Here is a 13,669-nt window from a genome sequence, read left to right on the forward strand (position 1 = left end):
GTTCTTATAGGTGTTACTCCACAATGATTAATCAATTATGTAACTGTGGATGAGCGTGGGTGTGTATACATTTAGCTATGTGAGCAGGGTGTACTCTTCCTCTTTTCCAGGTATCGACTTCAGCTCACTGAGACACTGTTATGGATGCGCAATGAAAGTCAAGACAAGGAACATTTAAGTAGATTTACTTGCAACATGAATTTGTGACCATCACAGGAAAACAGAGTCAGTATCAGCAGTAAATATGATTACATAAGATTAACAAACTGGCAAGATCTTCAGGGCACAACATTAAAATAAGGCCTAATTCGATTATGAAAGTCACAGCATGGGCTCAGAGTCAGGATACAAAATAACCTATGAACAGTGTGACATACCGACCACAGGACCACATAACAAGAAGAACTCAGACAAATGTAAAAAGTGAAGAGCATGTCAAGTGATTACAAAGGACTGGTAGGGCCTGACCCTGTGATACATTGACCTTGAGGGGCAGCTATGGAGTGTTTTGCAGTGGTGGTAGTGCAAAAGTAGACAGTGCAGGGATTCAATCAGTGCAAAGCTGTGTATGTTGTTAAATATGACTATGTGAGTGTGAACATAAAAGAATTCCTGAACAAAAATAATACAAAGAAGATAAGATAAATAGAACAACAGACACAGGAAAGATAATACAAGTCAACAGGGGTAAATGTTAGGAGCACAGTCCAGATTGTGTAGAGTGGCTAATGTAGCCTGTAAGACGGTGAGATGGATAGTGGATACTAGAAAAAGTGATGTGATGGTTGGGGCAGAAAGAGACTTTTCTCTGCAGCTGATGTGATGAACTTCAGCTCCATGCCAAAAACAGAGCCAGCACTCCTTAGCCGCCTGTCCTAGTGGCCCTCTTCTTAATGCTGCCTCCCCAGCACACAACAGCATAAAAAAGACTCTGGCCATGACAGTGCTGTTTAGTCTTGTTCAGAGTCACTCCCGGTATGGTCCTCAGAATCACTGTCAAAGCTGATGTTCTGTTCCGTCAGAACTTGCACGTAACACTTCTTTGCATGCTTTGACATGCTGTTGCTTGCTTTTAAGTTCTTCGACGTCATGCTCTGTAGACCTAGGATCCCATCTTGTTGCAGGCCCCACGTCTCACCTTACACGTAAAAACACATAGAGCCTTTATTCAATAGAAACTTTCTGATATATTGTAATGTATGCCAAATATAACTACAATACATACCTGATGTCATATTCATGTCATATGTCTGCACGGGTGCAAAGACACCTCCAATGATTATGCATTTCTGCAACAAGAATCCTCTTCTCCTCCTCGAGTCTCCTCACTGCCATCACCAGGTCAAAAACCTTCCTCTTCATCCTTAGATCTACAGAGTCTGGAATACATAGATGAAACATAAGTCACTTGTATTTAAGACTAGTATTTAAAGATTTTCTGGGGTTACAATCAAAGCATGACAGATTGTGTGCCACTATGTGACTATTTCACATCAACGGAATTGTGTACATACCAGCGTGTGGAAGCTGCCATGGCCAAACCACCTCGTCAGACAGAATGGTGTCCAGGCTCAGGTTTTCTGTGTTTGGAACCATGGCGTTGTATTTTTCCACAGCTGAACTTAAGATTTTTTTTTCCTCCCGGATCTTTCGGCGGATCCGAGCACGTCCTTTGCAACCGTCATCGTCTTTGTAAAGACGCAGGGACCTCCTCTTAACACTAGCGACCAGCTCCTCGATTCGGCTGGTCACAGCAGCAACATCAGCATCATTTGGGGATGTCGTTGCTGAGAAGAAGAAATGAAGATATAAGAAACATGCTTCTTGATTTCATGAAAACATATTATTTCTGGTGTATGGGCAAGCGAGCCTCAACAATCCCTGTAACTGAGAGGCTACACTTGTAGCTAAGGTTGAGTATAGTTAGGTTAGATCTTTATTGTCCCCATGGCGATAATCTTTTCCACAAGTCATCAGCAATCAGAGTATGTGCTCTTCCACTACGATTACAATGAACCTCTTTGGAACTGCAGCCAAGCTTAGTCAGTTTAGTAGACCTGACACACAGGTTTAAGGCTACGTGCAGTTGCTACAAGCTAAATTCAAACCATGAAAAGAAATTCACAGTGATAGAGCTATTAAAAGAAGCTTGTGTCGATGACAAGACAAAACAAATGTGTTTATACTTTCATAATTCTACAAGCACAGAAGTGATACATCCAGCAGCATATCAAACAGTATATTCTACCTTCTGCCCACTCATTGACATCAATGGTCCAGCTCTCCAGTTGTTTGTCTGTGATGTCCATTTCCATTTTCAGAGCCTCCAAGTTATGCAGCTGGCTTCGCAGGGTTGTTGTGGCCTTTAAACACAAATAAAAAATGACAATGTGGGAATTGCCTACAACGTTGAATATTCTTGATGAGGAATGTAAAGTGCCTTCACTATTAGAAAACCACATACAATTAATACTGATTAAATATACAGTATATTCGTATATACATGGACTATCAATATGTGTGGTATGAATTATGTGTAAATTACATTTTATATCAAGACACAAAATACAATTGACACTACATATAGAACCATCCGTATATTCCACTGTATCTGGGCAAGTCTATATTTTTGTGATATATGCCACTTTGACAATATTGTTCTGCATGTTGCAGAAGGGAAAACTGGTGTCTTTACCTTCTGATATCGGCGGGCAAGCGTGGAAGCCAAGTTGTCAAACTTGTGCTGGTTCCAGCGCATGGCCATGATCGTCAGCATGTCTATGCGTCCTGCAAACATCAAACATATGAGATGATCATCCTTCTTTCAAAAAGCAGTAGTAGAAGAAACTGTGCAGACTTGTTGGGTACCACAAACTTTTCCCAGATAATAAATCACAGTATAGTACTATGGTACTAACCCGCTGTCTTGTTCCATTTGACTACTCACCCATGAAAGGGCTAGTGGGGAAATAGCACAGGATAGTGAAGAAATAGCATGAAACAGTGGTGCAGGACAGTAGGCAAATGGCAGAGAGCACTATGGCAGGACAGTAGGTGAATGGTATGGTATGCCCAACCAACAACAGTACAGTACATTTCTTTTTATCACATTGCCCCTCATTATCCTCACTTTAAATAACATAGGATGATGGTATTGTAATCCATCCATCCATCTGTGTTGAATATTCTAAGCTTTATATTTTCAGAGTCAGCATATATGCATGAGCTCAAAGTGGCTCACCATTGTCATCAGGATCAAATTGTACTGGTTACCATACCTGCTTTTGACATGTGCTTGGTTGTAACAGCAATCCTCGAGAGGAAGGCGTTGCACTGCTCGACCTCCTCCCCAAGAGTGGAACCAGCCCCCTCCTGATACGCTCCGCTCCATTTCACCTTTAAAAAGAAAACAAGAAAAGAAAACCTAAATGGCAACAATCTTATGCAGGTTTTCAGGGAACAGAACATCTCACTGACAATCATTTTTTCTTACCTCACACTTGAAATCGTGGGCTTTGGCATGAAACACTGAAAGAAATGGCCTCATGGTGAGGAGATGCTGAAGCTCAGGGCATTTCTCTGCCACTCTTCGGAGGTAAGGCCAGTACTTACATGCCACATCCATGGCACAAAATGGCACTGGCTTACAGGCCATTTCTTTTTGGAGGAACAGGGGGTAGGCAAAAATCTCCCCCCTGAACATATTGAGGGCACGAAGAAGAACCCCATGACGACACACAGCGAGTTCCAGGCCCTCCTCGTCTGTTTTCCCTGATGACTTAGTAGATGTTTCACGTGCCGCTGACCACTGCCCTCCACAGACACCTCTTCCAGAGGCCTACAACATGGAAGATGGTTAACAGTCCAAACTTGTTCAGAAAATGCCCTCTTTGTTTTATAGGTAAATATAATGAAGTTGTGCAAGTTTACATGACTGGTTGAGGAATGGACATAGTCCACGAATCTTGAAACGTCATCATCTTTTGCAATGAAGACGCCATCAAAGATGGCTGGTTCCTCAGATCTAAATAAAAGACATACTTAGACTTTCAATATTCATATGATTTTCAAATTCACAACAGTTACTTTCAAAATGATGAGCTGTCTATGCAAACACAAGATTTAGTAATTACCTTGCAGCACTCTTGAACCTATAGTGCTTGCGGTTCCCATCAACTGAGACAGCAAGCATGTCTGGGCTGCACGCTGGGCAGTGGAAGTGGTCCTCCCTGCACAATTTCTCCACTTGGTATCGGACGGCCTCCCACTCCAAGAAGCTGGTTCGGAAGCTGTCTGCTGTGATGTTCCCAGTCTGATTCAAAAGAGAACAGTAACAGAGAACAAGAAATTAAAGAACTTCGACAAAGGGTCGCAGGTGTATAAATGTTACTGTAGTGTAATATAGTGTTAATGTTCATGTATCATGATCATATCATATAACTCACAGTATTATCTCTTGAGTTACTTAACTTATTTAATACGTACACGGCCAAAGCGGATAGTCCGTCTGTCCAGCATTCTTAAAAATGCTTGGCTTGACATCCCTGGTGCTGCCATCTTCACCTCTTCAAAAGAATAAAGGATGTCCAAAGCATATACCGTTGCAAAGTGAGAGGTGGCAGGCCAGTAGTCATTGGAGACCATGTCATCCAGTCCAGGAGTCCATGAGGCTTCACAAGCCTCGCATCCAATCTCAGGCAATTTGAGATCATATCGCCCTGGAAAAAAAAGAAATATATATATGTAAGGCACAGCCGAGCTAGTATGTGCTTATGTTTGTTATTTAGCAGACGCTTTTGTCTAAAGCGACATACAAAAATACAACAATCAAAATTAACATCAATTTGTAATTTTAATTATAATGTAAATCCTAAAATAAGCTTAGGAGAGAATAAAAAGATATCAAATCCCAGGAAATAGGAACAGGTGCCAACATCAGTAACCCTCATTGATGTTGCAGGCGTTAAAAATCCATTTTGCAACAAACATCACTCATACAAACCGGATCATTTGAATGACATAACAGTCGCTCATTAGATGAGTGCAGTGGTCTAGATGGGGTGTAAGGTATGCGGTCACAACGTGAAGCGGAGTGGCCTTTACACCTCGGAGTGCATTAACATTTTGATATTCCAACGTCGCAAAGTCCATTATCTTGCTTCTACCACTGTTGCCAAAAATGATGCTCATAAACTGTCAAAATGTGGTCAAAAACTTTATGAGATGTGCAAATATCTGAATTTTAATGCACATTCTAACATCACAATGGGAGATTTAGCCAAACATTTGTATAATCACATACAGATAATACATTTGCGTCTGCATGATGCCGTCATATTAATATGTCATAATAATATGATATTAATATGTCCATATTAAGATGACCCTAAGCGTCTTTGTGTTTAGAGTTGATATGGTGTGTGATCAGGAAATAGCTGTGGGTGACATTCTGCAGCCACTTTTACAGAATTGACCCCATCCCGACCCCGGAAGTTCTTCTTACCATTCATTGTAACCACAACGATGGACTTTCCTGCGATGACACGGGATGATCCTCGTGGACAGCTGCATATTTCTGCTGGCATCTCCAAAGGTATAAGACGCTCTTAGAAAAAAAGAAACCAGTATGAGAAATAAAGCACAACATATGTATTTACTGGCAGCTATTTTGAAACCAGGTAGGACTTCATGGCTTCATCAACTGATCAGAAATCAGTATTCAGTTTTCCAGGTGATAACTGGAAAAAATATAGTCTGAGAAGGGGACTCTCAAAAACTACAACTTACCACACTGGGTAAGAACACTCTCCACAACACAGGCTGTCGGAGGCAATGGTTCAAAGAAACCATGCATCATGGAATCCCTGTTGTGGAAGACTCGATCTCGATGGACCCTGATGTCACACTGGCCACAGAGGAAAGGGTGTGGTCGGCAGTCACAACAGCGGATAACTGCTGGATGGTCTGCACATTGTTGGCAGACTCGAGTTGCCACCTGCCGTTGTTTGCCCACCATGGTGTTGACCAGCCGGGATCTCTCTTTCGCCCACCACCCTGAGATCAGACTCTTTCCAGTCGACCAGTCGGTTGCGGCTTGAGGTGGTGTATCATCCACATACAGGTCCTTAGCCAGTGAGCACTCAAGCTCTTGAAGGAAAGACTCTGTTAAGACAAAGCACAACACTGAAAACCAACGGCTTATAACAACACAAGATAATGGCATTGAATAACAGTCATTTTGAAATGTGTAATGTTATCTGTTATCTATTGATCAAACACAAAACAATCAAAACACAAAACTATGAAATGTACATTCCTATCGTAATAAATGAACATACTGTTTTGCATCAGTGCAGACAAAATAAAGAACATACCAGCAGTAACTGAAGGAAAGTTGCTGGTCACTTCCCCACTGGTTTCCAGAGCCATGACAGGAGGAGAGACACCAGTCTTCCCAGTCTGGCTGTGACTGGGACCTGCTGTAGCAAAAAAGCTGTTGCTTTTTACACTCGATGACACAAACTTTTAACGTCTCAGTTTCCTTGATGCTAGGCACAGGTATGTAATAATAACCTCAGATATGTTCTAATTCAGACCCAAGACTTGTGATCATGTTGTATACCATTCCAAGATAAACTAGATCTGGAGATAAAGTCTACATTTCAATTAACACCAATGTAAAACAAATCTGACCTGCTTGTTTTCGGGATGATCTGGGTCTGCCATCAATAATGTTTCCATCGCAGTCCCTCTTAATCCACCTAACACCTTGATTGCGGTTTGATGGCTGGCTGGTGGATGGTTCTGCCTCCTGGTGCAAGCTGATGAGCTGTTGGAGGTTTTGGAGGTGAGCCTGATGTTCAGCCTGACCAACAAGGTCACTCAACTCCTTCTGGAGCCGGTTCGGCTCAGGATCAGACATTGTACAGGGAGGGAGAGAGGGCAGGTGAGGGGAGAGGGAGAGGGAGAGGGAGAGAGAGAGAGAGAGAGAGAGAGAGAGAGAGAGAGAGAGAGAGAGAGAGAGAGAGAGGGAGAGAGGGAGAGAGAGAGAGGGAGAGAGAGAGAGGGAGAGAGGGCAGGTGAGGGGAGAGGGAGGGGGAGGGAGAGAGAGAGAGAGAGAGAGAGAGAGAGAGGGAGAGAGAGAGAGGGCAGGTGAGGGGAGAGGGAGGGGGAGGGAGAGGGAGAGAGAGAGAGAGAGAGAGAGAGAGAGAGGGAGAGAGAGAGAGGGAGAGAGGGCAGGTGAGGGGAGAGGGAGGGGGAGGGAGAGGGAGAGAGAGAGAGAGAGGGAGAGAGGGCAGGTGAGGGGAGAGAGAGAGAGAGAGAGAGAGAGAGAGAGAGGGAGAGAGGGCAGGTGAGGGGAGAGGGAGGGAGAGAGGGAGAGAGAGAGAGAGAGAAAGAGAGAGAGGTAGAGAGAGAGAGAGAGATTTTGATTTTAACAACACACTTTATTTACTTAAATATGGTTTTTACATTTCAGCGGTTCAGAAAAAGTGCTAAAGTGCTTTAAGATCCCAGTATGCTTTTAAAAAAAAATATGTATATAACTCATCCTTTAAAAACTTGTGCAAACACCAACTCTTCGTCAACCACTGAGCAGACAATGTCATTAAAACACCAGCTTTGTTTAATAGAGTCCAAATCTCTAATGTGTTTGTAAAATCTAAAATCTAGCCAGAGTCTCGCTCTAATATTTATCAGCCACACTGCCTTTGCCTCTTGCCCTTCTCTGTTCTCCACTCTGTTTTTTCTGCTAATATATATAGCCATCTTTGCCTCACCTGAGAGGAAATTAAGGAGCTGCCATTTGTCTTTTTTTTCTTTTTTGTAGGCAGCTCCCATGATAAAAACCTTCTCAGTAAAAGCCACATCAAAAAAACTAAAAACCAATGTTAAAAGAGAGAAGAAACTTGTGAGTCTCTTGCACTCTGTAAAAACATGATAAATAGTCTCTCGAAGGCAACAAAATGGACAGGTGTTAATAACAGAAGGATTAAGAACAGAGATAAAAGCATTGGAGGCTACGGCACCATGAAGAATTCTCCACTGAAGGTCGGCAGTCCGTTTTTTTAGGGGAGGTTGGTATAAAATCCTCCACTGTGGGCCGGGTCCATTTGCTCCCAGTCTGTTGGACCACACAGTGGGGGGACGGTGGCACAGTCTGGCCTTGTGAATGGTTTTCACACAATTAAAATACCAAGTCTTTTTGTCAGCCTTGTGTATCGTCAGCTTCTCGGGGTATGCTGAAGCTAGCAGGGGGCCGGCGAGTTCCCCCAGGCCTGGGCTCAGGGAGACGTCAGGGAAGGGGTCTGCTGGGTCCGGTCTGACCTTTCTTTTTCCATAGTCCATGAGGAGGCTCCTATCTCCCCCAGTGAGCTTCTGGCGCCACAGCTCCAGGAGCCTCCCCGCCACCCGGACAGAGTGCAGGCCCAGGAGAGAACCCAAGGCCCGGGCATCACTCAGCGCCGGCCCCACTGCATCCACCAGCTGCTGCAGGCACAGGGTCTTGGCTTTAATGAGCGCCACCGTCAGGCCGGGGGTGACGCTGCTGCTGATGTCCAGCTTGGCCCTGTGAATCAATGGCTCTCTCAACAACCAGTACAGAGAGTCAGACTTTGGGCACCTTTTACAGTTAAAAAGGCCCCAAGACTTAAAAACACTCTGGTAAAACGGAGGTAGCCCAGTTAATTTTAAAAATTTAGAATCAATTAAAAACAAAGCAGCATCCAGCCCCAGGTAATCTGCATGTCTGAGAATACAGCTGGCCACATCTCTCCACACTAGGTCAGCCAGGCCTGTGAGATATTTCTGTAAAAACTGTAGTCTAAAAGTGGCTGTCCGGCTGGCCAGGTGGACGAGGCCCTGTCCCCCCTCCTCTCTGGTTAAAAACAGCACCCCTTGTGGCACCCAGTGCAGACCATCCCAAAAAAAATCTACCATTTTCCTCTGTAACTGGGCTAGCAGGTTTGAAGGGGGGTCCACACAGGTTAAACGGTGCCACAGTTGGGATGCTACAAGATTGTTTAAAACCAATACCCTACCTTTAAAAGACATTTGAGGGAGCAGCCATTTCCACCTGGAAAGTCTCCCCTCAATTTTCTCTGTGACGCCCTCCCAGTTCTTCTTGACTATGTGCTCTTTCCCAAGGAACACCCCCAGGTATTTAAAACCATCTTTCTGCCAAGTCAGGCTCTGGGGAAGAACTGGGAGAGCGCCACGCCACTCACCGACAGCGAGGGCTTCGCTTTTTTCCCAATTCACCCTCGCTGCCGATGCTACGCTAAAACTTTTTACAATGTTGGTTAAAATGTCTACATCCCTCTGGTTTTTAATAAAAACAACAATGTCATCAGCATAAGCGCTTAAAACAATGTTACTATTAAAACCCGGTAAAACCAAGCCCTGTAAATTGTTTCGTAATTTGTTAAGGAGGGGTTCCAGGGAGAGTGTGTAGAGCATGCCGGACAGAGCACAGCCCTGCCTGACACCCCTACACACCCTGAAAGGAGCACACAGACCGCCGTTAAATTTCAGCACACTCTCAACATCACTGTACAGCACCTTGATCTTGGCTATGAAACCAGCGCTGAACCCAAACTTTTCCATAACTTTCCAGAGGAAGTTGTGTTCAACGCGGTCAAATGCCTTTTCCTGGTCTAGAGAAATCAGACCAGTGCTACAACCCAGTGAATTGGAGATATCCAAAACATCCCGAATGAGGTGGACATTGTCCACCATGGACCTGCCGGGCACACAGTAGGTCTGGTCCCGGTGGACGAGATGCTCCATAGCTACCCCCAGCCTGGAGGCAAAGAGCTTGGACAGAAGCTTGTAATCCACACACAGTAGAGACACAGGGCGCCAGTTTTTAATGTCCTGCAGGTTTCCTTTTTTGGGGAGCAGCGTGATCACAGCTCTCCTGCAGGATGTGGGCATTGAACCAGAGGCCAGACTTTCATTAAGAACATCTAAAAGATCTTTGGCAAAGATGTCCCAGAAAGCCTTATAGAATTCTACGCTCAGGCCATCTATGCCGGGAGCCCGCCGCCCCTGCATGCCCTGCAGAGCGGCTACCAGCTCCTGCATTTCTAATGGCCTGTTTAGCTGTGCATTGATCTCCTCAGAGACCTGAGGCAGTCCGTTGCAGAACCCCTCCACCTGAGCTTCCTGCTCCTCATACTCACTGCTGTAAAGCGATGAATAAAAATGCACAGCTCGCTTCCGTATCTGGCTTGGTTCTGTAATTGTTTGCCCTGTGTCTGCTAACAGTGAGTGGATTACCCGCCTCTGCCCGCTCCTCTTCTCCAGGCCGAAAAAATAGCTAGTGGGAGCATCCATCTCCGCACTGGCTTGAAACCGGGACCTGACCAGTGCACCCTGTACTTTGACATCCAACAGGTCTGCTAACGCTAGCTTTTTGATTTTGAGGATTTCAATATATCCTCGATCTGCTGTGGACTCACTCAATCTTTCTAGTTCCACTATATCAGTCTCCAGGTCTTTCATAGATCTGGTGATGTCTCTGGTGACATTGAGGGTGTACTGTTGACATAAAAGTTTAATCTCAGTCTTACCATGGTCCCACCACTGCCTAATACTGCTAAAGTCACCCTTCCTCTGTCTAAAAACATCCCAGAAATAAATAAGAACCTCTCTAAAATGTTTATCAGATGCTAAGACTGAATTAAAATGCCAATAAGCGCTTTTAGGTATAATATTCTGAAATAAAACATTACACAAAACTAAAAAATGATCACTAAAACCAGAAGGAACAATACTGCACATTTTAAAAATATTAAAATGATGCTTAAAACAATAGATACGATCTAATCGAGCTGAGGAGATCCTACTCTCTCTGAGGTGGGACCAGGTGTACTGACGGCAGTCTGCGTGCGTCCTCCTCCACACGTCCACCAGGCCATGAGAATAGACCAGCTGCCTCAGAACATGTTGGGAAACTGGATGCGGCTCTGCATGGTTGCGATCTAGCGCAGCGTTTTCAGTACAGTTAAAATCCCCCCCCAAGAATAAAAAATCCTCCGAGGCACAGCCATTTAAAACATCATTAGTTTTTTGTAAAAACAGCTTCCTCTCTGTACCGGTTGTTGGAGCATACACATTGATAAAAACAGCAGTAAAAAGGCTGAACCGTGCTCTCATTAAAAGCAACCTCCCCTCGATAAAATGCTCGACCTCCAGTGAGACCGGAGTAAAAGATTTGGAGAGGAGGAAGCCAACTCCTCCACTCAGGGAAGTGTTGTGACTTAAAATGACTTCCCCCTCCCACTCTCTCCTCCAGTCTGCCTCATTGGTGCTGTCACTATGTGTCTCTTGTACATAAAATACATCAATATGTTTCATTTTGGCCATTTCATAAATACTTGCTCTTTTTCTTTGTTCTCTGGCTCCATTTACATTTAGACTTCCCACTCTGAAATTATCCATAAGTAAGAAGTTAAGAACAAAAATAAAAGCCAATAAATTACTTAAAACACACATTGGAGTTCTTCCCATCATCATCCTTGTTCATTTGTCGTTTAACTTTAGGTAAAAGTTTCCTTAATCTAAAAACCTCTTGATCAGTAAAACCAGACTCATCTTTTTTGCTCATGTGGAGTCTGGCCGAGGTATAAAACAAACTTAAAACTGGGAAATGTTCTTCTATTTTAACCCCTTTAGCATTTTTGGTTTTGGTTAAAAACGACTGTATTAATTCTACAGAGTAAAGTTTTTTTTGTTGACTGTTGCTTACTTTAGAACCAGATATGTCACTGCTGTCAGAGACACACTCATCACTTTCACTTTCCTCTGTCTGCCCCCTTACAGTCTGTCTGTCCTCCACCTTACTGCTCTTTGCTTCCTGCTTTGTTCTAGTTTTTCCCCTTCGCTTGGAAGCAGTTTTCACCTTCACTGCCTCCTCTTCCTCCTCCTCCAGCTCAGCCTCCTCCACCTGTTCCCCCCATGTGGGCTTACTGCCCCCCACACCTGTCTCCTCTGCCTGTATTTCCTCCTCCTCTGATAACTCTCCCTGCGTTTCACTAACGCCACCATTATTTATATACACTTCACTCACACTTTTTCCAGCTGTTTCCTCCCCCGCTCCACTTTCTACCACACCATCACCCAAAACCTCTCCCTCACCTATCTGATCATCTTCACTCACACCGTGCACATCATCCATACTCACCCCCCCGTGCTCCCGGTCGGACACAGCAGCAGCGAGAGGCGGTGCGCTCCGCGGCGCTGCTATCGGCCGCTCGGATGCCGCAGCCCGGGCTGCAGCAGATGAAATCTCCGCCGCAGCCGAAGGCCACAGCGCCGAGCGTCACCCCCCGGCCAGGCGGAGTCGGATCCCCTTGTCTCGGACAGGCTTTTACGGTGTGTCCCTCTTCGTTACAACGAAAGCATTTCATAGCCGACGAGGTGGCGAATATCACGTAATCGTAATCATCTACTTTAACATGGAATCGGAGGTTGAGCTCCGTGTCCCGATTGTTAAGTATCATAAACAGCTGTCTACGGTGAGACACTACGTGTTTCAGCAGCTGAGATCTACATCCAGACATTATCTTTTTAATGGGCGACACCACCTTCCCATGTCTGGAGAGTTCTCTGCTAAGAAATTCGTCGGTTATGAATGGAGGGACATTTGATAGTATAACCCTGGTGGATGGCTGTGTCAGCGGCACCACCTGCACAAACATTTGATTCACCGTAATGCCTGTCTCGACGACGCGGTTCACCTTCTCCACCTGATCCAGGAAGATGACCACTGTTCATCCGAGCGGCCGACCTCACGCTGCCGTGCCCCACCTGCTCTCCCACCGCAAGCCCAATATCTTCCACACTGCACGGAAAGCCGGCATTAACTTTAATGCCGTGCTTCCGCGTGAGGTGGTCGAAGGTGACTCCATTTACCATGGCGTCTGAAAGACGCCGACCGGCGAGACACCGGCAGGAGGAAAAAAGAAACGCACTAACACACACACTAACAATAAACTTAAAGTGAAAATATACCCAATAAACCACATCAAATTAAGTCAAATACTACGAAGCAAACGCTCAGCGTCTCACTCCACACTACGACTCACTCCCAGCATGCAGCAGAGAGAGAGAGAGAGAGAGAGAGAGAGACACTGTAAGATAGTAAGAGAGAGAACAGAAAGTAGAGAGACTGACCAGATACAATACAAATGTGGCTCTTCAAAGTGCCTTTTTGTTGTTATAGGGTGCTGCTAATCAGTAGTTGGAAGTGACAGGGATAAGGGAACCTGTTGAGAAAGAGAAAAACAAATCAATATAATATAGAATAGATCACCAAACTACAAATTACAATATGAATACTTTAAGTGATGTGTAAGTCCATACTTCACATAAAATAGTTACAAATTCAGTTCACACAGATTAAAAATGAATAGTTTTTAATACACCATTTCAATAGTTCACGTTCAGTTCATTTTATTCAAGCTATAGAATGATCCTTAACCTAGCCCTATTATATGGTATCTTTGGTGTCCATGGATGTTTACCAGCTTGCAAATCATTGAATTGAAGTCTGGCAGTTGATGGCGTTGTGACATGAACTTGCCAGGGTTAACTTGAATCCAACATTTTTATTCAGATTTCAATCTCACATAGTCTGAGCTAGTTCAGTGACTAGCAACTAGATTGC

The 13,669-nt window shown here is 44.5% G+C and overlaps 2 protein-coding genes across 3 annotated transcripts in view; both read right to left on the minus strand.

Moving 5' to 3' along the window:
- The window catches only part of LOC311018579 (uncharacterized protein), a 722,019-nt gene that overhangs the window by 537,100 nt on the left and 171,250 nt on the right, over positions 1-13,669 (minus strand). The gene's annotated exons all lie outside the window — the stretch shown is intronic.
- Positions 276-7,027, minus strand: LOC311018623 (uncharacterized protein). Of its 2 annotated transcripts, none has more exons than XM_084017659.1 (14): positions 6,694-7,027; positions 6,375-6,476; positions 5,788-6,162; positions 5,504-5,605; positions 4,486-4,718; positions 4,134-4,312; positions 3,931-4,024; positions 3,494-3,838; positions 3,279-3,396; positions 2,696-2,787; positions 2,249-2,363; positions 1,515-1,787; positions 1,226-1,379; positions 276-1,138 (listed from the first exon to the last, which is right to left on the minus strand). In XM_084017659.1, the coding sequence occupies exons 1-13, from the start codon at positions 6,920-6,922 to the stop codon at positions 1,243-1,245; spliced, it is 2,394 nt and encodes a 797-aa protein (XP_083873785.1). In that variant the 5' UTR covers positions 6,923-7,027; the 3' UTR covers positions 276-1,138; positions 1,226-1,242. The 2 variants fall into 2 exon arrangements, with proteins under 2 accessions (XP_083873785.1, XP_083873784.1); XM_084017658.1 differs by having other exon boundaries at positions 6,375-6,479.

Source organism: Eutrigla gurnardus, assembly GCF_963514095.1.
Source record: "Eutrigla gurnardus genome assembly, chromosome: 1".
NCBI lineage: Eukaryota > Metazoa > Chordata > Actinopteri > Perciformes > Triglidae > Eutrigla > Eutrigla gurnardus.